The sequence below is a fragment of the Amblyomma maculatum genome, chromosome 11, assembly GCF_055883805.1.
Source record: "Amblyomma maculatum isolate TAMU_Amacu chromosome 11, ASM5588380v1, whole genome shotgun sequence".
Lineage (NCBI taxonomy): Eukaryota > Metazoa > Arthropoda > Arachnida > Ixodida > Ixodidae > Amblyomma > Amblyomma maculatum.
In genome coordinates, this window is record NC_139354.1 from 103,702,170 (window position 1) to 103,729,384 (window position 27,215).

The 27,215-nt window shown below is 46.6% G+C and overlaps 1 protein-coding gene across 6 annotated transcripts; it reads left to right on the plus strand.

Annotated features, from left to right (window-relative positions):
• LOC146174533 (uncharacterized) lies at window positions 1–26,967 on the plus strand. Of its 6 annotated transcripts, XM_084583659.1 has the most exons (7): window positions 176–312; window positions 754–889; window positions 3,104–3,233; window positions 6,163–6,260; window positions 8,164–8,293; window positions 11,200–11,296; window positions 25,524–25,636. In XM_084583659.1, exons 2-6 carry the CDS (start codon window positions 818–820, stop codon window positions 11,262–11,264), a joined length of 495 nt encoding a protein of 164 aa, XP_084439785.1. In that variant the 5' UTR covers window positions 176–312; window positions 754–817; the 3' UTR covers window positions 11,265–11,296; window positions 25,524–25,636. The 6 variants fall into 6 exon arrangements, 4 of the variants coding, with proteins under 4 accessions (XP_084439781.1, XP_084439782.1, XP_084439783.1 ...); XM_084583655.1 differs by having other exon boundaries at window positions 1–889; window positions 25,524–26,967; XM_084583656.1 differs by lacking the exon at window positions 11,200–11,296 and having other exon boundaries at window positions 1–889; window positions 25,524–26,966.
• The last annotated feature ends 248 nt before the right edge of the window (window positions 26,968–27,215 follow it).

A 27,215-nucleotide genomic window follows, 5' to 3' on the forward strand; every position in this document is an offset into this window, starting at 1 on the left:
GACAGAAGTAAATCTAAGTCTACTCGCAGAAAGAGTACGAGCGCGGTGCAAGTGTGCGACCAAGGCTTGCCTTGCAACTAGCAGCAAGCCGTTGTTGCACCTCACTGCTGCAGTCTTCTATGTAAGACAGGCGAGCAATACCCGCGACTTATCATTGTCTCTAAGATGGGAGCCTATATCAAACAGCTTCGCGCATTTCTTCGGAAATTCAAGCCAGAGGAGCTGCTCTTTTTTGACGACCAAAACGCAACGTGGCTCCCGCGACTACGGACCCTCCATCCGGACCTCGTCAAAAGCGCTATTTGTTTCGCCGTGAGTTCTGTTCAGCCGGAGCTGGAGCAGCTACGATGTATTGCATCGATTCGTTGCTGGCTGATTCCCTCCATCGATGCGCGAACGTGGAAATTTTACCGCTTGCCTGAAGCACCGACGCCGGCGAAATGCACCGCAACGGTGGCAAGCTTGGCGTCGTCACTCACACACCTCGGCCGCCATCCTACCGAAGCCGTTCATGCTTGCATGCTGCGCGGCAATGTAATCTATGTCTGCCGGATGTTACGCACGAGGGCTTCTGGTTACGACAGACATGACAGCGTTTACGTGGTCATGTGGACGACACTTCCCCTCATGGCCGCCCACTGGCCAAACATTGCAAGCCAAAAGGACGTGACCACGGCACTTAGCACTGCGCTTAGCGGCAATTTCGTGTTTCTCTTGCACTTGGGTGATGACCCGCTGTTATCGTCCTTACAGAGAGCAGTGGCCATGGTTAGCAAACAGCTGACGGAACAAGAACGCGGACAGTGCCGCACTGCTTATGAGGAGCTTCGGAGACATTTTGCGGTGGGTTTCTCTGGCAAACATCTTGATTCTCTTCCCAGCGCAACAGGTGAGTGACATCATCATTGAATATAAATTGTAGTGTGACATTAGACTTTGAACACCTACACTGTCATGAGAAAATACTGCTAGATTTGGCAAAATTATTAGGTAATTGTGGGAAAACCGACTTGGTTGTATAAGGAATTAGCTGTGACGTGCAGCCCCGGGCAAAACATTTCAGCAAGAAAGGCGCAAGAATGTAAATACATTCGGGGGAAGGGCGAGTATAGAGAAGCGATACCCACTACCGGGAGGTAGCCAACACGATGTAGTTTGGTAGCGTTGAAGTTTGGAACCTCTGGCTGGCACCGTAAGGATGAGCTCACGCTAGTCTATTAGCTCTCTCATTTCCAGGGATACCGTAATGCGCTGGGCACCAATGAGGTAGCATGCTGATCATCTTCGCGGAACGTGGATGCGTGACGCTGAATCTTCCGCGGTACACGGTCCGGTACCGGTAAAATAAATTGGTATTTTATATACCACCCTTAAGACATCGTTTCAGATTTCTAACGTTAAGGCGTACAGTCGTGAGCAGCCTTGTCTAGAGCTCGCCGGCAGTGCTCCGCGGAGCAAGTCAGCGCCATCTAACGTTAGGCTCTGGGTTTGAGTTATGCGACCCATGCGCATGCGCGGCCACAATAAAGCAGTGCCTGGTCGAGGGTTCCCGGCCCCATTTGCATTGTGACTGAGCTTCATGCCGCTAGGTACGCTCTTAATATTATGTAGCTGCAGCCCTAAAACCAACGCGTTTCGTGCGAATAACGAAGCGTCTATAGGCAAGTGCATTGTGATATCCGGTGATCACTCGGTTCAAAAGCAATTGCAAGTGATAGCGGGTGATCACGCGCTTCAAACACCACAGCAAATAGTGCAAGAATTGGGCCTAGTTGGCTGTTTGGTGTCTGTTTTCGTTCTGTTCGTATAAGGTTACGACCACGCACCATGCGTTGCAGGCGTCTCGTTTGATGGCGTGTTTTTGGGCCGCGTTATAAGCAATAAGGGACACAGAATTTGGCATCTTTACAGATATAGGAACTTCAATTCCTCCACGATAAAGTACAGGGGCGCTGAGTGGTGCGTATGCAGGAACGCGCATTAATCCGCTATCTGTCGCGCTTGCTCGCCTGGCCGTCTCGTTGCAGTCGAGAAACACGGCGTCATCGCGACGCTCTGGCGACCGTCACAACCTCACAAATTAGGATGCCTCGATGCGGAGAGCTGGTGCGAATCGAGGCACCCTATCACAAATGCAGGCAATGCTACCCTAGCGGCAAGGAAGGTACTCGTAAGGCAGGGGTTGGATGAGGAAGTGAAGAGCAGGCAGCCTTCTGATTTTTCGCGCATGCGCACAGGACGCATAGCTCATACCCAGAGCTTAACGTTAGATGTCGCTGACTTGCTCCGCAGAGCCCCGTCAGCGCGCTCTAGACAAGGCTGCACACGACAGTACATGTCAAGGAGTCTGTAGAGTGGAGAGTTGCGACAGTTGGTACATATTGGTGAAGATTAAAACTAACGGAAAAGACTTAAAGACGCAGGCGCACACCAGAGTTGTGTTGTGAGCTTCTCTCTTGTCTGCGTCTTTTCCGCTGGTTTTAATTGTTACCAATATGTCAAGGAGTGCATTGTATAATACCCCATGGCTCAAAGTAATTAACAAGACATCTCTAGGTATCCATTTGAAAGTGCGATGTTCTTGCACGGTGCGTTCGCAAGATATTCAGTTTTCTTTCTTACAAAATTAAAATCTTGAGACCCACCTGGCAATTTGTAGTTTGTTTTTTCTGCCGTTTCTCATGATTTGTGGCATAAGTCGTTCTTTCTTGACATTTCTTCTCCGATATGGTGATCAATCAAGTAACCAAATATGTCATCCTATTATATATTGAATACTGGCAAACATGGTTACGGGCTTCATTTCATAGTCCATGCATGAACCCTGCATGAACAGTAATGTTGCTTCCAGACATAGAATAAATGCATTATCATGAACGAATTTGAATGTTTGTGAAATATACACCGAAATTACGTTTAGTGCGTTTGGGGTGCTGATTAGGCTTCCCCCGTAGATGAGACAATGCAGTATGTTCCGTAACATGCCCTGCTGTTAAAATGTGACTTTACAAAAAACACAGCCGCAATTCATAACGAGAACTTTTGCCTGTGTCATTGTCTGGTGCATCATACGGGCAACATCTATATCGCTGTCCTCTTGCAGCTGGAACCCAAGTGGGCGCTACCGCACAACCCAACTTACTCTGCGGTAGCCGTCATGACCAGCAATTGCCGTCAGAAGAGGGTGTCGACGAGCACAGGTTGGCTGGGCATTCCGAAGACATCGAGGAGCGGTACGTAAGCTCCAGTTGCTTTTCAGCAAATCTGGAAACTTGCTTAAAATGGAACAGCAAAAACAAAGCACCAACTAGGAGCGAACAACGTGTTTTAGGTACTCCCTCTTAAGCAATTTTAAACAAGTTATCCCGTCCTGATGCCCACCCCGCCCTGCAATATAAGCCTTATTTATTGCCCATATTCGCCTCGAGACTTTGTTTTAAGTTAAAAACTGAAGTTAATCGTGGCATTTCAATCTTGACTATATAGAATTTATTGCAGTTTTTTCTTCATTGATCAAGCATTTTATTGTCTGCAGAAACTGCCAATAGGAAAAGTGGTTTGCGGTATTTGCAGAAAAAAGAAGCATTGTCTAATATTTACGGAAATCCCCCATTTTAGAGTTGATTTGTAGTAAGTGAGTAATTAGTCATTTACAACCACCAAAGCGCGGCAATACGGCTGCAAAAAAGAGCTATACAGCTTTCTTAAGTCACAAGAAAATTCTTTCCGGTCCGTGGATCGAAACCGAGACCACCGCCTTTCGGAACCAGTCCCTCTACAAACTGAGCTAACCAGAGCGGTTAGCAAAAGAGATGATAGGGCGAGAGCGAATCGAGCAATAGCTCCAAATGCGAACGGGGGAATACCCCAAAGTGAAGGAGTAGTAGTGTTGGTGGAATGACGATGACTCCTCACATCGAGTGGCCAATGAGCGTCGAATAAGTGTTGTTAATAAGCACGAAGCCCCTCGCTAGTGTGGCGCGGATTTTAGTTAAGCATGAACATTTACACTACAGCAACGGTATCAAAAGGCACTGTGCCTTAGCACCGAAAGGTTTCGCTTATCTTTGCGTCTTTAATCCCTATTTAATCCGCTCTGCTGGTGGTGGCTGTCGGCGTTACCAATAGTAATTTCACCGCGGGTATTCAAGCTTTTACCTGGCGTTACAACTACAAGCCGCAGTTGTCGCGGTGTTTGCATAGTTAGGGCGATGAAGTTCAGTCCTCACCACAACACACGCGGTTCAATTAGGGAAATCTTAGAATGCGACTAATATATAGCTAATATATAGCTAGTTAGAATATAGCTAAGCTAAGCAACCTCAGAGAGTCAGAATCACTACCCCACATGTTCCTCAGCAATGCTGAACCCAACAAATGGCATTCAAAATTGAATTCAAATTAAAATTTTATTCTGCTACCAAAACATTACATTCGTAATTAGCCGCTGCGAATTCAACTAAAACCGCTCGATATATAGGAAATGCTCCTGCAATCGAGCAAATCCGCGATGTTAACGCGCAGTGGCAATCTTCATCACGAAATAGAATAAAATAATTTAAGGTCATGCGGCATAAACACGGAGGAGTGCAGCACAGATCGCTCGCACAGGAGCTACTTCGAATACGTACAACTATCAAAGTAAAAAAAAAAACATATTTGGTGAACAGTTTACATAAGTACCCACATCTACGTCACTCCAACAAAGGAACAGGCCTACATATTACAATATGCTGGCTGTCTCATCGACAGATATTACCTGTGCATTCACATCCACATCTAAATATCCCATTACGTGTCTAAGAAAGCCAAACTCGAGCCATTCGTGACTTTTGAGGAATGCGACCGGTTTGGCGTAAAGGCGAATAAGCTCCAGCTTAGCTGTGACAAAGTGCTTCCGGCATATTTGCTGAGCCGGCGTCGGTATCCAGCCTTCGCGTTTCACCAGGGCGGCCCCTGTTTATGGCAACCTTTGTCGGCAATAAACATGTGCAAGCTTACTAAGCTTCATTCTCTGTGCCTTTCGGCACATGCCAAAGCGACGTAATTAGTCGGAAAGGTGCTTTTTGTTTTTTTCTGCAGTAGCAAACCAACCCGCAATAACGATAGACTAAGGCGACTGTATTTTTTTTTTAGCTTACCGCGCGAGCCACTCGCCGGTACCCGCTCGGCTCCAATAGTCGACCGCTGCTGAAGCCACGGGAACCACGGCTAAGAAGACCGATCATAACACCGCGTGGTGTTATTGAAGATATCAATTACCTCACGCTGATGGTCATTTCTATTTCTCATTCCTTAAAGCTAGGGTAGAGTAGGCAAGGAGTGCGCTTGCTCATTAGCAGCTGGAAGCAAATTCCCCATCAATGGTGCTGGTGCGCATGAAATCGTTACTTAGACCTGCTTTACTACAGGCGCTACAGACACTACAGGCGTTCACTTCGCACACTCTTAAATTATAAACGTTGTTTTGGGGTTACTGTGAACGAATAGGTGTCGATGAAAAAAAGTGTTTCCCGCAACAGTAATTTTCTGAACTCTTCTTATTCATTCCACACACTTCCTCATCAGTTAAAAAAGTCCGCCATAAAACGTTAAGCAGCCACAACGCCATATATTCATCCTGTTCTAACCGTGAATAGAGTCTGAAAAATACTGCCTTCTCAGCGCATAACTAAATTATGCTAGCGCTGTTCCTGGCTTGAGATTATGTTATATTTAACGAAACTCCACCTGATATTGTTATTTTTATGAGAAACAGTATTTAAGGAATTGCAATAAAACGTGGGGTATACATAAGTTGAAATTCAATGCAGATCCTGACAGTTCCGGTTAAGATCAGGCTTGAATTTTTCGGTTCTGTTAGGTTAATCATATTGTAGTTGGAAAACTAGGAGAAATGTCTGTTGAAAATGCAGATCGGGATTTATTATCAATTCCAGATTGCGCCTGGGAGAAGCAATATTTGCTCCATCAAAATCTGTGAAATTCTCTCGAGACCGTGCAACGTTTGTCTTGTTTCTACTCCTGTTCCCTGCCACAACCGTCACATTCTCGCTTCTTGCCGTCTCTCGCGTTGGTCCGAGCCTCTGCGGATGACATGAACGCTGCATATTCTAGTTCTCGCCCTAAAAGAAGTGAACTTTCACTGCGAAATTCTCGCAGAGAAACATCCTGTGTGCGGGCTGCAACGAAATTATCGGACAATCCTCCAAGAGAGGAAGGAGCTGAGACCACCGCGCACTACCCTTCGGCCAATCCCAGTGAGTAGCTGTCGCAGCCGAGCAAAAGACTTGCCTACGCCATAGGGCGGAATAATGAACATATAAAGAGTGTAAAAAAAGCTCGGTGGCCTATAAGCATGGTACCTTCCATAGTTTGAGGAGCAGCCGGATTCAGTACCTCGTGAGCATCGGCCACGCAGTATATTGGCCGTTGTCGCACGAGTTTGCTTATAAACCTACCGTAAGCTTTTATTTCATGTTAGCCTTACAAAGCATGCAATATGATCTATGCGCTTGATTTTTAACGTTATTCATGAACACTCCGATGGCAAAACGATACAAAACCCATCAAGAATTCATGGCGAATTCTCTACGCGAAGAATATTTTTACACTGCAATCTCGTAAATGGTTACACTTTACATCCGCCGTTTGAAGAGGGACTGAAAATATTCTTTGTATTACAAACCGTAAGCGTCTGAAGCACTGCAGAGAGGAGAAACTTGAATTTACCTCGCACGTTTACAGGAAAAGCGGAAAGGTATACGGTTGCAAATCAATACGGAGGAGGCAAAGGCAATGTTCAACAGCCTCGGGTACGAACAGTGGTTTATGTAAAGTTGTGAAGCACTAGAACCAGTACACGAATGTGTCTAGCTAGGACATGTAATAACTGCAGATCCGGAGAATAAAAGGGAAATAACAAGGAGGAAAAGATTGCGATGGAGCGCACATGGACAGCAGTTGCAGGCTGTGACTCACGCATCACCGATATCACTCAGGAGGAAAGTATGCATCAGTTGCATCTTACCTGTATGGACCTAGGGACTAAAACATGGAGGCTAATGTAAAGGATTCTAATTTTGTTGAGAACAACGAAGTGGGCTATGGAACGAAAAATGGTAGGGTTAACGTTATAGAGATAGGAAGCGCGCACAGTCGGTCAGAGAAAAAACTCGTGACTGATACTCTAGTGGAAATCATGAAGATGAAATCGGCATTGGCAGATGTAATGCGAATAGAGGATAATCGATGGTCGCTTAGGGTAACTAACTGGATTTCAACGGAAGGAAAGCGTACAAGGGAGCTGCAGGAATTTAGGTAGGCGAATGAAGTAAAGAACTCCGCATGAGTCAAGTGTACGCTGCAAGTACAGGACCATGTTAATTGGAGAAATATGGGACAGGCCTTCCCCCTGCAATGGGTATAGTCCGGCTAATGATGATAATGACCTGGCGCTGGGCGACGGCAGCTTTTTCAAATGGTGCATCGGTCGCCCTGAAGACGTGTTAGCATCGATCGAATATTTGGTTATGCTATATCAGGAATGGAAACATTCCAACAATTCGATATCCTTATTTAAAAGAACTCTCATAATGTGCTCGCAATAGTGCGATGGCGAAAGCGGCCATTGCATAGGGTGCCCCTGCAATAATTAATTCGGTGCGCTGTTTGGGCGACGTCTCCTGAACGCGGGCATGTGTTCTTGAGACCCCACCCTGCAATTTGTAGTTTTCTTTCCCGCCGTTCCTCATGATTTGTGGCCCTAGTCATTCCTTCTTGACATTTCTTCTCCGATATGGAGATCAATCAGGTAACCAAATACGTCATCCTATTATATAATGAATACTGAAAAACATGGTTACGGGCTGCATTTCATAGTCCATGCATGAACCCTGCCTGAACAGTAATATTGCTTCCAGACATAGAATAAATACATTATCATGAACGAATTTGAATATACACCGAAATTACGTTTAGTGCGTTTGGGGTGCTGATTAGGCTTCTCCCGTAGATGAGACAATGCAGTACGTTCCGTAACATGCCCTGCTGTTAAAATGTGGCTTTACAAAAAACACAGCCGCAATTCATAACAAAAACTTTTGCCTGTGCCATTGGCTGGTGCATCTGACGGACAACATCTATATCAATGTCCTCTTGCAGCTGGAACCCAAGTGGACGCTACCGCACAATCCAACTTACTCTGCGATAGCGACAGTATCCAGCACTTGCCATCAGCGGAGGGTGTCGATGAGAACTGGTTGGCAGGGCATTCCGGAGACATCAAGAAGCGGTACGTAAGCCCCGGTTGCTTTTCAGCAGCTTTGAAAACCTTGCTTAAAATGGAAGAGCACGAACAAACCACAAAGCTAGGAACGAACAACGTGTTTTAGGCTCTCCCTTGCAAGCAATTTTAAAAGCGTTAACCCGTCATAATGCCCACCCGGCCTTGCAATATAAGCCGTATTTATTGCCCATATTCGCCTCGCGACTTTGTTTTAAGTTAAAAAAAGAAGTTATTCGTGGCATTTCAATCTTGTATATATGAGGTTTTTGCAGTTTTTTTCTCTATAGGGCAAGCATTTTATTGCCTGCAGAAGCTGCCAATAGGAAAAGTGGTTTGCTGTCTTTGCAAAAAAAGGAATGTTTACGGAAATCCTCTAATGCAGAGTTGATTTGTAAAAAGTGAGTAATTAGTCATTTACAACCACCAAGCGCCGCACTATGGCTGCAAAAAAGAGCTATACAGCTTTCTTAAGTAACAAGAAAATTCGTTCCTGTCCGGGGATCGAACCCGGGACCACCGCTTTCGCAACCAGTCCCTCTACGAACTGAGCTAACCAGAGCGGTCCGCAGAATAGATGATAGGGCGAGAGCGAATTCAGCAATAGCTCCAATCGCGAACTGTATTGATAGTATATTTATTGGAATCCCCCATGGTGGAGGAGTAGTAGTGTTGGTGGAATGACGATGACTCTTCACATCGAGTGGCCAATGAGCGTCGAATAAGTGTTGTTAATAAGCACGAAGCCCCTCGCTAGTGTTGCGCGGATTTTAGTTAAGCATGAAAATTTACACCACAGCAACGGTAGCAAAAGGCATTGTGCCTTAGCACCGAAAGGTTTCGCTTATCCTTGCGTTATTCGTTAATCACTATGCATGCCTATTTACTCCTCTCTGTGTGTGGCTGTCGGTTTTACCGATCGAAATTTCAACCCGGGTATTCGCGCTTTTAGCTTGCGTTACAATTACAAGTTGCAGCTGTCGCGGTGGCTCCGTAGTTAGGGCGATACAGTTTAGTCCACACTCCCGTAGTCGCGTTTCAATTAGGAAAAACTCAGACTGCGTCAATGTACCACACTGTGAGAATATAGCTAATGTAAACATCCTCACAGCCTTAATCAAGACCCCATATGTCGCTCGGCGATGCTGAACCCCACAAATCCCATTCACAAGTGGCCACTGCGAATACAACAAAAACCGCTCGATATATAGGTAATGCTGTTCCAAACGACAAATCAGCGATGTCAACGCGCAGTGGCAATCTTCATCACAAAATAGATTAAAATAATTTAAGGTGATCACAGCGAAGCTGTGATGCAACATAACCACGGAGGAGTGCAACGCAGATTACACGCGCAGGAGCAACCTTCCAATACGTACAACTATCAAAGTAAAACAAAAACGTGTTTGAGGAACTCTTCACATAGCTAAACACATCTACGTCGCTCCAACAAAGGAATAGGCCTACATGTTACAATATGCTGGCTGTCTCATCAACAGATATTACCTGTGCATTCACACCCACATCTAAATATCCGATTACGTGGCCAACAGAAGCCGAAGCCAAATTCGAGTCATTCCTGACCTTTGATGAAGGCGACCGGTTTGGCGTAAAGGCGAATAAGCTCCAGCTTAGCTGTGACAAAGTGCTTCCCGCATATTTGCTGAGCCGGCGTCGGTATCCAGTCTTCGCGTTTCACCAGGGCGGCCCCTGTTTATGGCAACCTTTGTCGGCAAGAAACATGTGCAAGCTTACTAAGCTTCATTCTCTGTGCCTTTCTTCACATGCCAAGGCGACGTAATTAGTCGGCAAGGTGCTGTTTGTTTTTTTTCTGCAGCAGCAAACCAACCCGCAATAACGATAGACTATAAAGTGACTGAATTTTTTTTTGCCTACCGCGCGAGTCACTTGCCGACACCCACTTGGCTCCCACAGTCCACCCCTGCTGAAGCCGCGGAAACCATGGCTAAGACCGATCGTAACACCGCGTGGTGTTACTGAATATATCAATTACCTCACGCTGATGGTCATTTCTATTTTTCATTCCTTAAAACTGGGGTAGAGTAGGCAAGAAAAGCGCTTGCTCTTTGGTAGCTGGACGCAAATTCCACAGCTATCATGCTGGTGCGCATGAAATCGTTACTGAGACGTGCCTTTACTACAGGCACTACAGACACTACAGGCGTTCACTTCGCACACTCTTAAATTATAAACGTTGTTTTGAGGTTACTGTGAACGAATAGGTGTCGATGAAAAAAGTGTTTCCCGCAACAGTAATTTTCTGAACTCTTCTTATTCATTCCACACACTTCCTCATCAGTTAAAAAAGTCCGCCATAAAACGTTAAACAGCCACAACGCCATATATTCATCCTGTTCTAACCGTGAATAGCGTCTGAAAAATAGTGCCTTCTCTGCGAATAGCTAAATGATGCTAGCGCTGTTCCTGGCACGAGATTATGTTATATTTAACGAAACTCCACCTGATATTGCTATTTTTATGAGAAACAGTATTTAAGGAATTGCAATAAAACGTGGGGTATACATAAGTTGAAATTCAATGCAGATCCTGACAGTTCCGGTTAAGATCAGGCTTGAATTTTTCGGTTCTGTTTTGGTTAATCATACTGCAGTTGAAAAACTAGGAGAAAATTCTGTTTAAAATGCAGATTGGGATCTGTTATCAATCCCAGATTGCGCCTGCGAGAAGCAATATTTGCTCCATCAAAATCTGTGAAATTCTATCGAGACCATGCGACGTTTGTGTTGTTTTTGCTCCTGTTCCCTGCCACAAGCGGCACATTCTCGCTTCGCGCCGTCTCTCACGTTGATCCCAGCCTCTGCGGATGCAATGAACGCTGCATATTCTTGTTCTCGCCCTAAAAGAAGTGAACTTTCACTGCGATATTCTCGCAGAGAACATCCTGTGTGCGGGCTGCATCGAAATTATCGGACAATCCTCCAAGGGAGGAAGGAGCTGAGACCACCGCGCACTACCCTTCGACCAATCCCAGTGAGTAGCTGTCGTAGCCAAGCAGAAGAATTGTCTACGCCATAGGGCGGAATAATGAACATATAAAGAGTGTAGAAAAAGCTCGGTGGCCAATAAACATCGTACCTTCCATAGTTTGAGGAGCAGCCGGATTCAGTACGTCGTGAGCATCGGCCACGGAGTATATTGGCCGTTGTCGCACGAGTTTGCTTATAAACCTACCGTAAGCTTTTATTTCATGTTAGCCTTACAAAGCATGCAATATGATCTATGCGCTTGATTTTCAACGTTATTCATGAACACTCCGATGGCAAAACGATACAAAACCCCGCAAGAATTCATGGCGAATTCTCTACGCGAAAAATATTTTTACACTGCAATCTCGTAAATGGTTACAGATTACATCCGCCGTTTGAAGAGGGACTGAAAATATTCTTTGTATTACAAACCGTAAGCGTCTGAAGCAGTGCAGAGAGGAGAAACTTGAATTTACCTCGCACGTTTACAGGAAAAGCGGAAAGGTTTACGGTTGCGAATCAATACAGAGGAGGCAAAGGCAATGTTGAACAGCCTCTGGTACGAACAGTGGTTTACGTAAGGTTGTCAATCACTGGAAGTTGTTCACGAATGCGTCTACTTAGGACATGCAATAACAGCAGATCCGGACCATAAAAGGGAAGTAACAAGAAGGAAAAGATTTTGCGATGGAGCGCACATGGAAAGTAGTTGCTAGTTGTGACTCACAGCTCACACCGATATCACTCAAGGGGAAAGTATGCACCAGTCGCATCTTACTGTACTGACCTAGGGGCTAAAACATGGAGGCTAACGCAAAGGGTTCCACTTTTGTTGAGAACGACGCATTGGCTATGGAACGAAAAATGGTAAGGTTAAGAGATAGGAAGCGCACACAGTGGGTCAGATAAATAACTCGTTACTGATATTCTAGCGGAAATCATGAAGATAAGGAAATGGGCATTGGCAGGAGATGTAATGCGAAGAGAGGATAATCGATGGTCGCTTAGGGTATGAAACTGTATTTCAAGGTGGGCGAATGAAGTAAATAATTTCGCATGGGTCAAGAGGACGCAGCAAGCACAGGACCGTGTTAATTGGACAAATAGGGGAGAAGCCTTCGCCCTCAAGAGAGTATAGTCCAGCTGATGATGATAATGACCTGGCGCTAGACGACGGCAGCTTTTTCAAATGGCGCGTCGGTCGCCTTAAATACATGCGTTAGCATTGATCGAAGATTTGGTTATGCTATATCGGGAATGCAAACATTCGAGCAATTAGATATCCTTGTTTAGAAAACTGTCATAATGTTATCGCATTAGTGCGATGGCCATAGCGGCCATTCCATAGGGCGCCCCCGCAATAACTTAATTCGGTGCGCTGTTTGGGCGACGTTCCCTGAACGCCGGCATTCCGACCCTGACCGAAAAGCGTTATTCCGCGGAAATCGAAAGCATTCGAATAGAAAATTTAGATGAGGGGACCTCTGCCCTTCGGAGCGATATGCTGCGTTTGTAATCCGCCGAGCGCTCGCAACCTGTCATATGTATTCGACTAAGCTTCTCTGTTAGGCGCATGACACCTTTTTATAGGCCCCCGCTGGTCTCCTCTGCCTCGCGGATTGGCCTTCGCGCACATAGCGTTTCCACCTAATAACGTCATTCTAAGGCGAAAGCCTTTATGGCGCATTTAGTCGGTTCCCGTCCGGTGACACTATAGCTATCAATCAAATGGAGTCACTATGACGTAATCAGAAAAATTAGTCTCCAACGAGAATCGAACGTTCATCCCTCGGATTCCCAACCGAGTGCTTTAATCAACTGCGCCACGCCCGGGATTTTTTTTCAGCTTGGTATTTATTACATGCTTTTGAATTCAGCGTAGTGCTATATATATATTATTTACAAATTAATAAGTCTGTATGCGAAAAGTCGAATTGAAACATAACACAGCACCACACAACTAGAATACGACTTAGCACAACTTGACTAAAACGGTAGCAAGGGAAGACAACTCATCAACAATGGCAGTCAGTCCGATAGTCACTATCTTCGTAAGTGTCTCTAAGCTGGTGCACCACCTGGCCGAAATGAGTAGCGGGGGAGACGAGAGGCTCAGCATTTCGATCCAACATACGCGTTTTCCACAAGCTGTGCAGTCCAAGGAGGAAAATCATCTCAAAGGGTTCGTGATCATGTTTGTTGGTTATTACGTAACGCACCCTCTTCATGGATCACTGCCTTGTCCTGACGGAAGGGCTAGCGAAACTCGATGAAGTCGTGAGGTCTGCTGTGTAGAGCCACCCAAGATAGACAGGTCACGGAAGAGAGTTCTGACAAAATGTGATTCAGTGGAGGAGGTAATGGCAACCCAGTCCAGTATTTCCTGCCAAGAAAACCCTATGGGCAGTGAAAATACCATTAATCATATGGCGCCGGAAGATGAGCCCCCCCAGGTTAGAACGCGTCCCACATGTTACTGGGGATGAACAATGGTCGATTCCTAGTAGCTCCAGGGTGAATGAAGCGGCTGGATTGAAGCCAAAGGGGCGCTCAGTTGTGGATCTGTCGGGAAGCGACCGGAAAGTTCGATGTTGCAAGGAGATATATCACGTAGCAACATGGAATGTAAGATCTATGACGCAAGGTGAACTGGATGTCGTCAAGCGAGAGATGGACAGGTTAAACATTGATATCTTGGGTATCAGCGAGCTCAAGTAGACCGGAATGGGAGAATTTAATTTCGCCGGTCATTATGTCTTTTATTCTGGACGCGAATCCAGCAGAAGGAAGGGGTCGATCTCATAGTAAACAGAAGAATGGGCAAAGCAGTGCTAGGGTACAACCGCAAAAGCGACCGATTGATTTCACTTCGAATCCAAGGTCACACTTTCAACATAAGTTATCCAAGTTCATGTACCAACCACTACTGCTGAAGAAGCTGACGTTGCGAGATTTTATATTGACTTGCATTGCCGTTAGACCGCACTCCATCATCAGACGTCCTTTTTCTCATAGGAGACTGGAATGCTAAGATAGGGAGTGAAAAATATCCGGAATTACAGGCAAGTTCGGTCTTGGTGAGCCAAATGAAGCTGGGCAGAGGCTAGTATAGTTTTTCAGGAAAACAACCTAAACATTCAACAGCACAAGAGGAGCCTGTACACATGAACTTCACCGGATGGTCTGTACAGGAATCACATTGATTATATTCTTTTCCGGCAGAGATGGAGAAGCGCTATACAAGCAGTAAAAACAAGGCCTGGGGCGATTGAGGCACCGATCATCAGCTTCTTGTTGCAAAATTTAAGCTTCGATTGAGGAAAACGGAGAAAATAGAAGGCCTTTAAGGTATGATCTGGATCAAATTCCATCAGAATATGCTGTGGAAGTGAGGCACCGATCTCAAGAATTTGATCTAGAAGACAGAGAACCTAAAGAGATGTGGACTGATGTTCGTGATCTAATTCAAGGAGTTGCTACTAAGGTAGTTCCAAAGCAAAAGAAATGCAAGAAAGCAAACTGGTTATCTTAAGAGGCTTTGTAAATAGCTGAGGAAAGGAGATGGCAAAAGTTATTGGAGAAAAAGAAAGATACAAGGTTCTCAACTCGGATTTTCAGAAAAAAGCAAGGAGAGATAACAATGCCTTCCTGAACATACAGTGCCAAGCAGTTGAGGACAAGAGCCAATTGAGGAACACAGGAGCTCCGTGTAAGACAAAGATATCAAAGGAAGCTTCTGTGCCAAGCTGGCCGTGATAAAGGACAAACGAGGCAGGGACCTCACTGAAACCTCAGAGATAAAGAAGAGGTAGAAGGAATACACAGAACTGTACATGAAGGATCCGGAGGTGCAAACCCAACAAAACATGGTTGTGATTACTGATCTTAAGCCGGGCATCCTGAAGAGTGAAGTTGAATGGGCCCTAGCCAATTTTGCTAGGAACAAAGCTAGCGGAATCGATGGCATTCCAGCTGAGTTGCTTAAAAACCTCAGCCATGACGCTGTTAACGTTCTGTATACATTATGTCAGCAAATGTGGACAACCCTGCAGTGGCCACAGAATTCGAGAAGGTCAGTTTACATCCCCATTCTCAAGAACGGCAGTGCCAAAGATTGTTCCAACTACCCCACGATGGCGCCTATTTCGCATGCTAGCAAGGTGATGTTGAAAATACTCCAAGGTAGGCTGCAGCAGTATGTGGATCGGGAGCTTCCGAACGTGCAAGCTGGGTTTCACAAGGGCAGAGGAACTAGAGACCAGATTGCCAACCTTCGCTGGATCATGGAAAAAGCAAGAGAGTTCCAAAAACCCATCTACTTCTGCTTTATTGATTATGCGAAAGCGTTTGACTGCGTAGATCACGGTAGATTGTGGCAAGCTCCCCAAGAGATGGGAGTTCCAATTAACTTCATCTGTCTCCTCAGGAACCTGTATGAAGGGCAAGAGGCCACAGTCAGAACTGGGCATGGTCTTACTGATTTATTTCCGATTGAGAAAGGAGTGAGACAACGCTGCATACTGTCACCCTGACTATTTACCCTATATGCTGAGTGCATCATGAGGAAAGCCGGTCTGGACGAGTCTTCAGCTGAAGTGAAGATTGCTGGAAAACGTATCAACAACCATAGATATGCGGATGATACCACTTTATTGGCAGAAAGTGAAGTGCAACTGAAGAGACTTCTGATGCGCGTACAAGAAGAGAGTGAGAAGTTTGGGCTTAGCGCCTTGCCCTATCAAGTACTGGAGCATCAATGGACAAGATTTGTGAGATTTTGTATTCTTCTGACCGCCGAAGCATTGACGCGTTTGAATTGCGGTGCTGGCGGAGACTCTTGAGAGTTCCTTAGACTGCTAGAAGATCAAATCAGTCGATATTGTTACGAGGCACGTCGAGATATTAGGAGGCGATGGTACGTCGTAGCCGCAACAGTTCACCGTCAGGGACACACTCACATGAGAACCAGACGTAGCTGCAGCGTCGTCTTTCTCTACTAGCCCAGCACTTCGTCATCGTCTCTTTCACTGCGTACCGTAACAATACCCCCCCGCGGAAGAAGCACAGTCCCGGTGCGTAGACCACACAGGTGAGCGCGAGATACAAGGTTCGAGACGGGCGACATGCACGACTTCTGGATGATGGTTTGCCGGAGAGTGGCGGTTCACAGGGATAATCTTGTACGTCACGTCGGTAAGTTGCCGAAGACCTGGTAAGGACCCACGTAGCGGGGCAGAAGTTTCTCACGCATGCCTACACGTCGAGCAGGGAGCCAGAGGAGTACGAGGAAGCCAGGAGGGTAGTAGGCGTCACGGTGCTGGAGATCGTAACGGTGCTTTTGAGAACGCTGGGACGCACGAAGCCGGTCTCGAGCAATATGACGGGCGGCATCAGCGCGGGCGACGGCATCAGAAGCGTAACTGCAGGAGGAATCGTCAAGAGGCAGTAAGGTGTCGAAGGGAAGTAGAGGGTCGCGGCCGAAGAGTAGGTAAAAGGGAGAGTATCCGGCGGTATCATGTCGTGAGGAGTTATAAGCGAATGTTATGAAAGGTAAAGAGATGTCCCAGTCACTGTGATGGTCAGAAACATACATTGACATCATATCGGTCAGGGTACGATTAAGGCGCTCAGTAAGACCGTTCGTTTGTGGATGGTAGGCCGTTGTGAAGTTGTGGCGCGTAGCGCATGAGCGCAGAAGGTCATTAACAACTTTATAAAGGAAGCAGCGACCGCGATCGGTGAGCGGTTGACGAGGAGCACCATGAAGCAAGATGACGTCATGCAAAAGAAAGTCTGCAACGTCGGAGGCACAGCTGGTGGGGATAGCTCTGGTTATGGCATACCGGGTGGCGTAATCAATCGCTACGGCAATCCATTTGTTCCCTGAAGTCGATGTGGGGAATGGCCCGAGCAGGTCGAGACCAACTCGAGAAAAGGGCTCAGTTGGAACTGCGAGTGGTTGCAGGGGCCCACTAGGGTGAAGAGATGGGGTCTTCCTGCGCTGGCACAGCTCACAGGCGGCGACGTAGCGACGAACAGAGCGGTAGAGGCCAGGCCAGTAGAATCGCCGTCGAACATTGTCGTATGTGCGGAACACTCCTAGGTGCCCTGCTGTAGGAGCATCATGAAGGTGCGCAAGAACAGCAGAGCGTAGATGTGTCGGGACAACAAGCAAAAGGTCTACACCATCTGGGCGCATATTGCGCCGGTATAATGTGTTATTAAGCAGCACAAACATACTGATGGGCGGATCGGTGCTGTCGTTGCGCAGGTGATCAATAATGGGGCGCAGGGAAGGATCACGACTCTGTTCGACGCCGATGTGGAGAAAGTTCGAAATGGACAAAACGCAGTCGTCAGCAGTATTGTCAGGAAGTTCAGGAGGGTCAACGGGGTGGCGGGACAAGCAGTCGGCGTCTTGATGTAGGCGGCCTGACTTGTACACAACAGTAAACGTGTATTCTTGTAATCGCAAGGCCCAGCGAACTAAGCGGCCAGTAGGGTCCTTAAGGGATGACAACCAACACAAGGCATGATGGTCCGTCACTATGCTGAAGGGCCGCCCAAACAAATAAGGGCGGAATTTGGTCAACGCCCAAACAAGTGCAAGGCATTCGCGCTCCCTAATGGAATAATTGCGCTCAGACTGGGTTAGAAGGCGGCTGGCATAGGCAATCACACGAGAGTGGCCGTGCCGGTACTGGGCAAGGATGGCGCCAATACCATGTCCGCTAGCGTCGGTGCGCAGTTCTGTAGGCGCAGACGGGTCGAAGTGCGCCAGTACAGGAGGAGCGGTGAGCGCGGAAATGAGCGTTGTGAAGGCCTGAGCTTGTTCATGGCTCCACGAGAAATTCGCGTTTTTCTGCAAAAGGGAGGTAAGGGGACGTGCTAGGTCAGCGAAGTTCCGAATGAAGCGACGGAAGTAGGAGCAGAGCCCGAGAAAATTTCGCACATCACTTGTATTACGTGGTGTAGGAAACTCGCGGACTGCACGAACTTTATCAGGGTGGGGCTGCACACCGTTTGCGTCAACCAAATGTCCCAGGATTTTGATCTGGCGGCGGCCGAAGCTGCATTTTTTTGCGTTGAGTTGAAGACCGGCGCGGCGAAAGACTGCCAGTATCGTAGAAAGCCGTTCAAGGTGACTTGTGAACGTGGGAGAGAAAACAACAACGTCATCTAAGTAGCATAAGCACGTTGTCCACTTGAAGCCACGGAGAAGCGAGTCCATCATGCGCTCGAAGGTCGCAGGAGCGTTACAGAGGCCAAATGGCATGACCTTGAATTGGTATAGTCCGTCGGGGGTGACAAATGCGGTTTTCTCTCGATCCCGTTCGTCGACAGCTATTTGCCAGTAGCCGGAACGCATGTCGATCGAGGAAAAATAGCTGGCACCATGGAAGCAGTCGAGGGCGTCGTCAATTCTCGGAAGCGGATAAACGTCTTTTTTAGTGATCTGACTGAGGTGGCGGTAATCTACACAGAATCTCCAAGTTTGATCTTTCTTTTTGACTAAAACGACAGGAGACGCCCAGGGACTGCAGGAAGGCTCAATAGTATTATTTGTCAACATCTTGTCGACCTCCTTCTGTATCACGTGGCGCCCAGGAAGAGAGACTCGGTAAGGCCTTCTGTGAATAGGGCTGGCATCACCAGTATTGATGCGATGGGTAACGACAGATGTCTGGGCCAAAGGTCGGTCGGCAAAATCAAAAATGTCCTTGTACGAAAGCAAAAGGTTGGAGAGAGCAGCGGCTTGCTGAGGTGTCAAATCCGGTGCTATCATGGGAGTAAAAAGGGTCGAACGAGTAGCTGATACGGGGGTTCAGACAGAGGCACAGGCTTGAGGGCAGAAACTTCGCAGTCAGCCAACGGAAGCAAGTCAGCGAGTGCAATGCCATGGGGCAAGACTTGGACAGAGCGGCTAAAGTTAAGGACGGGAAGATAGGTTCTGTTATCCGTGACGGTCAGGACAGTGTGAGGGAGTATGACGTTGTATGAGGGAGTATGAGGGAGTATGAGTGAGGGACAGTGTGAGGGAGTAGGAATAGCAGGAAACGGGGCCAAAGGAACATACATGGCAGCTTCGGCCGGCAGGCGAACAAACTCGACGGAGCAGAGGCGTAGCTTGATATCTGTGCGGTCGGAGCAGAAAGGCAGGTCTAAGCGAAGGAGGCCACTTGAACAATCAAACAGGGCAGAGTGCGCCATTAAAAAGTCGATGCCGAGGATCACATCGTGAGGGCAGCGGTCAATTACAGTGAAGAGCACAGGGGTAGTTCGACCAGAAATGCTCACGCGCGCAGTGCAAAGTCCCACGACGGCAGCGACGCCTCCATCGGCGACACGAACGGCTGATGAAGAGGTGGGTGTGACAACTTTTTTGAGTCGGCGGCGAAACGAAGAGCTGAGGACGGAAATTTGGGCACCAGTGTCAATGAGGGCGGTAACAGGCACACCATCTACACAGATATCTAGAAGATTGCGGCGATGAGCGAGGGTCAGCAGAAGATTTTCGGGCCGGGTCGTCAATGCAGCTTCACCTCCGGGAGCTGCATTGATCAGTTTTCCGGGAACGGGCCAGAGAAGTGAGGGGACGAGGAACGGTGAGGTAGGGGCGAGCGGGAACGGCGGGTCTGGGGAGACGGCGATCGGCTGGACATGCGCGGGGATGGCGGGTTAAAGTCACGAGAGGGCATATCACGGAGAGAGGTTGGGTGTGGTCCGTAGGCGGTGCTGCGATCATGATAGTAGCGAGGTCGAGGTGGCGGAACCCAACGGCTGCGGCAATGGCGAGAAATCTGGTTGGCACGTGAGCAGTTGAAGCAGATGGGTCGGTTGTCGAAGGTCCGCCCTTCTTCTGGGTTGTGGTAGCGTCGGGTAGATTCGGGGTATCGCGTCGAGAAGGGCGCAGTCGGAGAAGCAGCAGCTACCACCGGAACGGTGGGCTGGACAGATGGCTGTGCGGACGGCTGACCAGAGCTGAGGTTTACGTTCGCATTAAGGCCCACGTTCGCGAATTCTTGGCGAACGACAGCTTGGATTAGTGCTATAGTAGTATCCGCCGGCTGAGGTGTGAATGCGACGGGGGCCATTGCCTCCAGCTCTCTGCGAACGATCCTGGTCAAGTTTGGCTCATGGGACGGCTGCTGCAGTGTTGGCAGATCTTTGCACGAAGACGTAGCAACTGTGTTTGGCAAGCGGTCGAAACGGGGAGCAATACGACGGTGTTTAGCTTGCTCAAACCGCCGGCATAACTCGAGGACGGAGTCGACCGTCGTACAATCTTTGCAAAATAGAAGGTTAAAAGCGTCGTCAGCAATGCCCTTTAAGATGTGGCCCACCTTGTCACACTCGGGCATGGCGCTGTTCACTTTGCGGCATAGAGCTAGTACGTCTTGTATGTACGACAGATACGATTCGGTCGACGACTGTGCTCGCTGATGCCAGGTCCTTTTTAGCGCCGAGCTTGCGTCCGATTGGCTTGCCAAAGAGATCCCGAAGCTTCTCTTTGCACATGTCCCAGGATGTTATATCTTCTTCGTGCGTCTCGAACCAGAGGCGCGCCGTACCAGCCAGGCAGAAAATGACTTTGGCAAGCATCAACGTTGCGTCCCATCGGTTGTGCTTACTGACTCGCTCGTATATAGCGAGCCAGTCTTCGACGTCGATGTCATCGGTGCCGCAAAAGGTTCCCGGATCACGAGGCTGCGCAACGACGACAGTGGGCGCTGGTTGTGCCGCTGTAGAGGTAGCTGCGTCGGACTGCATAGTGCTAGCCACTACGGAGATCCAGCTTGTGGTATTGATGTCTAACGCAGCAGCTCCACCAAGATGTTACGAGGCACGTCGAGATATTAGGAGGCGATGGTACGTCGTAGCCGCAACAGTTCACCGTCAGGGACACACTCACAGGAGAACCAGACGTAGCTGCAGCGTCGTCTTTCTCTACTAGCCCAGCACTTCGTCATCGTCTCTTTCACTGCGTACCGTAACAATATTGTCGACCATAAACCCTGACTGCTCATTGGAGGGGGAAATTGTAAAGTTAAAGCTCAACTACTGTGGTAGTATGATGAGAAGAGAGGAGTCGCTGGAGAAAGATTTGTTGTTGGGAAAGGTTGAGCGTCACCGGAGAAGAGTAGGCAGTGAACGCGATGGTTAGATGGCATCCTCGAGGTGCTGCAGATGAAGTTATGTGATGTTAGGCAGATAGTGAGAGACCGGAAAGCGTGGCGTGATATGGTTCATAGGGCCACGAAGAGTCGGACACGGTTGAACGACTGAACTGAACTGAACTGGAGTAACGCACACTGTGAGAATTCAAAATAAAGTCTTTCTTCAATGTTCTTTGCAGAACGCCCCGAAATAACATTGCATCTTTGCAGGCAATAAAACAATGTTCGATGGTTTCAGGTATATCACATAACCGACCATTAACAGAAGAAACGAAAATACTTTTTTTTTCTGAAGCCACAATTTAACAGGCAAAACCTCAGCATGGAGTTTGAAGAAAAACGTTTTTGTAAAAGGCAAGATCGCCATTTTGCGCACCCTTTTTAACACATCATGCCCCATACAATTAGAATAGAGTGAACGATATAGGAGAGGCGGGAACAACATAGATATCAATTCTTTGGATAAATTTTTCCGTGAAACAGCGAATAAGTACTCATGAGAGAAGCGAACTGCCAGAAAACGCACTGAATCGTAAACATCTTTCATAAAACCAAATAAGGGCCGATTGGTGCAATTGGAGGAGACTACTAACTTTGGAAGAAGGTTCACAAGGTTAGCTTGCAGGTATGCTCTGTTGGTGGTAATGCCACGCCCGGGATCTCGAAAAGCGTACCATATTTGTTCTTGTCTACCGCGCGGATGATAGTAGCGAAGGCAATGAGGCAGCGTATAGTAATAATGGCATGGATAACAGCTGTGATGATAATGGCGGTGCATATTGTTGATAATGCTAATGAGAGAAAATCTGATATAACCTTTGCAGCAGCCACGCTCAGGCTCTCGCATTTCTCCTGTGTAAATTCAACAATGCTCTCGGAACTTTTACATTGTTCGTCTGTTATACGTTACCTCAATGCCAAATAGTCGTAAGATACTACATTTTATCAAAGACAAACCGATTATTTCATAAATTCATAGATATAACCAGTCTTTATAAAGTGCTTGCGTTGTCCAGGGACAGGGTGTGGAACTCTGGGTCCTACACCCTTAAACAACTGACAAATGTTCAGTGTTCCAATTTATAAGATAACACCTACTCTCTCCTATAGAGAGGCATCAGTAACATCGTTGATTAGAAAAACGTGTACATTTCAACAGTGCGTGAAAATATTTTGAGCAAGTTCACTAATTTCATATTGTAAAAACGCATGCGTGTGGTAACGCACAACTGCGATTTAAAAAGGCGACGATTTCTAGGAAAGCGCTTAATACTAAGCAGTTTACCTTGGTGCACAGCCCTGTGTAAGGTTCTAATACCAAAATCGGTTTCCTACTGTTAAAAGTCAATCAGCAAATAATTATTCGTGATTATTTGCGTGATTTTGTATAGCCATTATTTCTATCCCATATTGTTTCATGTGTCATACGTAGCAAATCTTTCGAGTAACGGTAAACGGTTCAGAAAGTAATACTATCTCTGCAGCCTAATTTGTTATCGTTGGCAGCCCCTCCAGAAGTCAAAATTACTCTCCTCTATCCTGTGGCGCCTGAATATTTTCAGCAACCATCCAATCTCCATTGACAGAATCCTTGATATCAAATAATTCAATAAAAACTGACTCTGGAACAGACAATTTTTGACGGCTGTGTAAGACAAAAAAGATATGATACGGTTTAACAGTCCTTTAAGGGACTGTTAAACGTTTTAAGGCTCTTTTTGTTTTGTACGCAAGCTTACCATAAGGCATAGTTCAAGGCTCTTGCTTTCAGAAAAACGCTGATGAAGACAACGATGTGCAATCTACACTGCGTGAGTACTAGCAGTGTAATACTGGTGTTATCGGCTACGATACTATAAATACGACGTTCAGTGCACGTTTCCAGCGGAGAATTCCTGGGTTGATCCAGTGCACTCCGCCGATATTCTGCAGCAGATGCCGCGGTCGTGCATGCCAGAGAAACCACTGTGTGTACAGCGACTATGCTCAGGTGTTTACAGTTTTCTTTCTCGTGATATGCCATCTGGATGAGAACGTCCATGCCAAAAAGGAATCAAATGAGATTTCTATTTGGCTAGGAATAAAGCTGCATAAAGTTGTTAGCAATACATTGTTTAGTTGTGACATCGTAGTATTCTTGAGACTGTGCACACGGCGATGTCTTGAATCCAATGGGGATAGACGCTTGTGTGTGAGTGAGTTACATCCACATAATGACGCGGTAGTGTCAGCAGGTTGTCACAATAATTCCTATGCTAACTACAACTAGCCGAGTAAATTCGTTGAGGTTGAGTTTCTAGCTGAGAAATCTGTATTCGCCGTGGACATTGTGCCGTGACTCTCCTCTGCTGTCGGAATTTGAGGATGCAATGCGGTTGCATAAAAACTACGTTTATTACATCAGCCCACCGTAGTAATGCTCCTGATATAAAGGCCACGGCATACAAGGATGTGTCTCTAAATGACTGGATGGAAAGCATTCTGCTTTCCAGCACCTTTAATATCTTTTATTATTCAGTTCCGTCGTTCAGTCGTGTCCGACCCTTCGTGACCCTATGAACCATGTAACGCCACGCTTTCCGGTCTCTAACTATCTTCCTAACATCACATAACTTCATCTGCAGTGCCTCGAGGATGCCATCTAACCATTGCGTTCGCTTCCTACCCCTTCTCCGGCGACCCTCTACCTTTCCCAACATCAAATCTTTCTCCGGTGACTCCTCTCTTCTCATCAGATGACCAAAGTAGCTGAGCTTTAACTTTAGAATTTGACCCTCCAATGAGCAGTCAGGGTTTATGGTCGACAATATCGACTGATTTGACCTTCTGGCAGTCCAAGGAACTATCAAGAGTCTTCGCCAGCACCACGATTCAAACGCGTCACTTCTTCGGCGGTCAGCCTTTTTCACAGTCCAACTCTCGCATCCATACATCACAACTGGAAAGACCATAGCACGAGTTATACGGATCTTGGTTGGCAGACTAATGTCTCTGCTCTTTACTAGGCGGTCAAGGCTAACCGTTGCTCTCTTTCCCAGAAGCAAGCGTCTCCTAATTTCATGGCTGCAGTCTCCTTCCGAGGTAATCTTGGAGCCCAAGAAGAGAAAATCTGTCACAGCTTCCACTTCTTGTCCATTGATGCTCCAGGACCTGATAGGGCAAGACGCCATGATCTTTGTCTTTTTAATGTTCAGTTTAAGCCCAAATTTCTCACTCTCTTCTTGTACGCGCATCAGAAGTCTCTTGAGTTCCACTTCACTTTCTGCCATTAAAGTGGTATCATCCGCATATCTAAGGTTGTTGATACGTTGTTGATTATTAATAGAGCTTACCTCTATATCTCACACTGTCGCTTCCAGGGTCAATATTGGCACAATTCGACCTTGAGTCATCGAGCGAATATGCGTTACGTAATATCACTTGACGCAATGTGGGGAGGCACGAGCTGTGCTCTCTAGCCTAAAACCCTTCAAGGAACGAAAATTAGCGCCACCTCCTCTCTCCTCCTCCGGGGCAGCCGGTCCTCCTCTCACGTTTCGACCGACGCGAAAAAAAAAGAGCAAGAATCCTCGAGATAAAGAGGCGTAGTGGTAATCAGCGGCTTCGACCCCGCTTTGCTGCCGTTGATATTGCACCGATGGATTGTCGGTCCAACCGGTAGGAGCAGACATAGAGAAATGCATGGTTGCACTATAATAGCTTTATAGCGTACCTGTGCAGCCATGCTTGCCTGTACCAAACACCAGGGTAGCCAATCTGGCCAGACATTACGTTCGTGTATTTCTTTATTGGTTTTACGAGTGTGGAAAACAATGATACTTTTACTCAAGGCTCTTGTTCAGGTTAATACGTTGCGCTCATCTATGCACAGATGGCAGTGTAACTTCATTATTCATTTTCTTTTTCATTTACACATTTATGCCATTTTTAAAAGACTACGCCATGTATTGTTTCGGGCCATTCTAAGGCGTTCCTACGCACCGTTGCACATATGTACAACACTTCTTGTATATTCCATGGGTATTTTTTTATATATGTGTAATTCTCTTGCAGGGCAGACTCTCTTCGTTCTCAAACGTCCAGAGCAGACGGGAGTTCCGCCAGCAGCACCTCCATTTCTCAACTTACACAAGAAAGAAGCACAGAAACCGAACACTGTGTCATGCTTTTCGATATATGCCAGGCATGTGCTCAGTATTTCCCAGATGCTCCTCATTTACTTTATCCTTATTTGATGTGCCCCTATTGCCACCGGCAATTTCCAGAAATGACCTCCTTCAGAAATCACCTCTTCACGCACAACAACAAGTAAGAATCCTGACCTTAGACTATTTTTATACTTGTGTCACCAGCTCGGTGTAACTGTTGAGATGTGCCTGTACGGAGCAGCGATTGTTGCGGATTGGACGAACCAAGCTGTTGTGGAGTCAAAATGTCACAGGCTTTTGCTTTACAGACTATGAATTACTTGGAGCTCTAATGTATAATCGGTTACGTCACATTACGTGTGCTCGGCTAAATAAATATTTTAAAGTATATCACAAGGACCGGAGCCAACCCTTCATACGCTTACAGACTAGCTTAAGTCTTTCAAATTTCGTTTTCGTTCAGTGCAAAGAATGCTTGCGAGATGTGTTCGTGCAATATGAGTGGTCAGACTAAAGTATATTTCCAATTGGAGTAACGTTTAAGCACGTAGGGTTTAAGCGCAATGTGCAAAAATACATTTATTACATTAAAGTCATGGCATTGTTTTCCAAACAAAACAACTTTCCTCATTGCTTGAACATTTTAGTAAGACAATGTTCTAATGCACATGTTAGAGTGACCAACATATGTTTATAAATTTTAAACATGGATATCGTGATTATGACTGGGGTTTTTTGGTTTCACTGTCAATATTCTACAGAGGTGAAAAATTGTCTACGAAAAACTCTACAAATTGGGAGGACGCTTAAGCTTCACAGGAAGAGAAGGCACTTTAGTACATTGAACATCGCCTAATAATTCGCAATGTCTGTTCTTAATTCTGTTAGATCATATTGGTAGTTTTCAAACTATCATTTCTGTAACATCAGTGCACATAAAAAAACATCTGTTGCGCCAGTTATGCTGTTCTGCGTGGCCTGTATCAAAAGTACTTGTGAAAATACGCCAGAACCTTTGCAATTCTAAGTCTGTAGAGTAAAGAAAGCTGCGTGATCGTTAAAGTTACACCAAAGAATCGCTGCTCAGGCAGGAAGCTAGTGACTCACGTGGCACGATTGAAAAGCTGCTGTCATAGACTTGTTGACTGGCTCGAGGAAGAGCATGGTGTACCCGGTGGCAACTGTTACGCCAGTTACCTTGCGCAGTGCGGCGCATTAAGAAGGACGAAGTGGAAGTGCGAGGTATGGTACTGTAATAGCCCAGACAATGACAGTTACACGTATTCGTGTATCATCCGTCTATTCTATAAATGATAAACCCATCCCCGTTACAATATTATTGTAAGCAATGCGCAGTACAACGCGTGCTCCACGCGAATCTATAAAGCACTTACTAGCAAGATATCTTCGTGGCCTGTACACTACATGCCAACCTAGCATTAAGGTGTGGGCTAGGACTCGAGTGGGTATAGTCAGGCTGATGATGATGATGATGGCAATTTTCGATGCAAAAATTTTCTGCTCATCGATGCAAAAATTTTCTTTGGTAGATACAGTATACTGAGCCCTCAACAACATGGTATCTGTTTACACAACT

Bases quoted from the DNA above. Each gene is read 5' to 3' on its own strand.
- LOC146174533 (XM_084583655.1), top strand. From the start codon at position 166: ATGGGAGCCTATATCAAACAGCTTCGCGCATTTCTTCGGAAATTCAAG. The intron at 3,234-6,162 runs GTACGTAAGCTC...AAATTCTCGCAG, and splicing joins TCCGAAGACATCGAGGAGCG to AGAAACATCCTGTGTGCGGG. The intron at 8,294-11,199 runs GTACGTAAGCCC...ATATTCTCGCAG, and splicing joins TCCGGAGACATCAAGAAGCG to AGAACATCCTGTGTGCGGGC.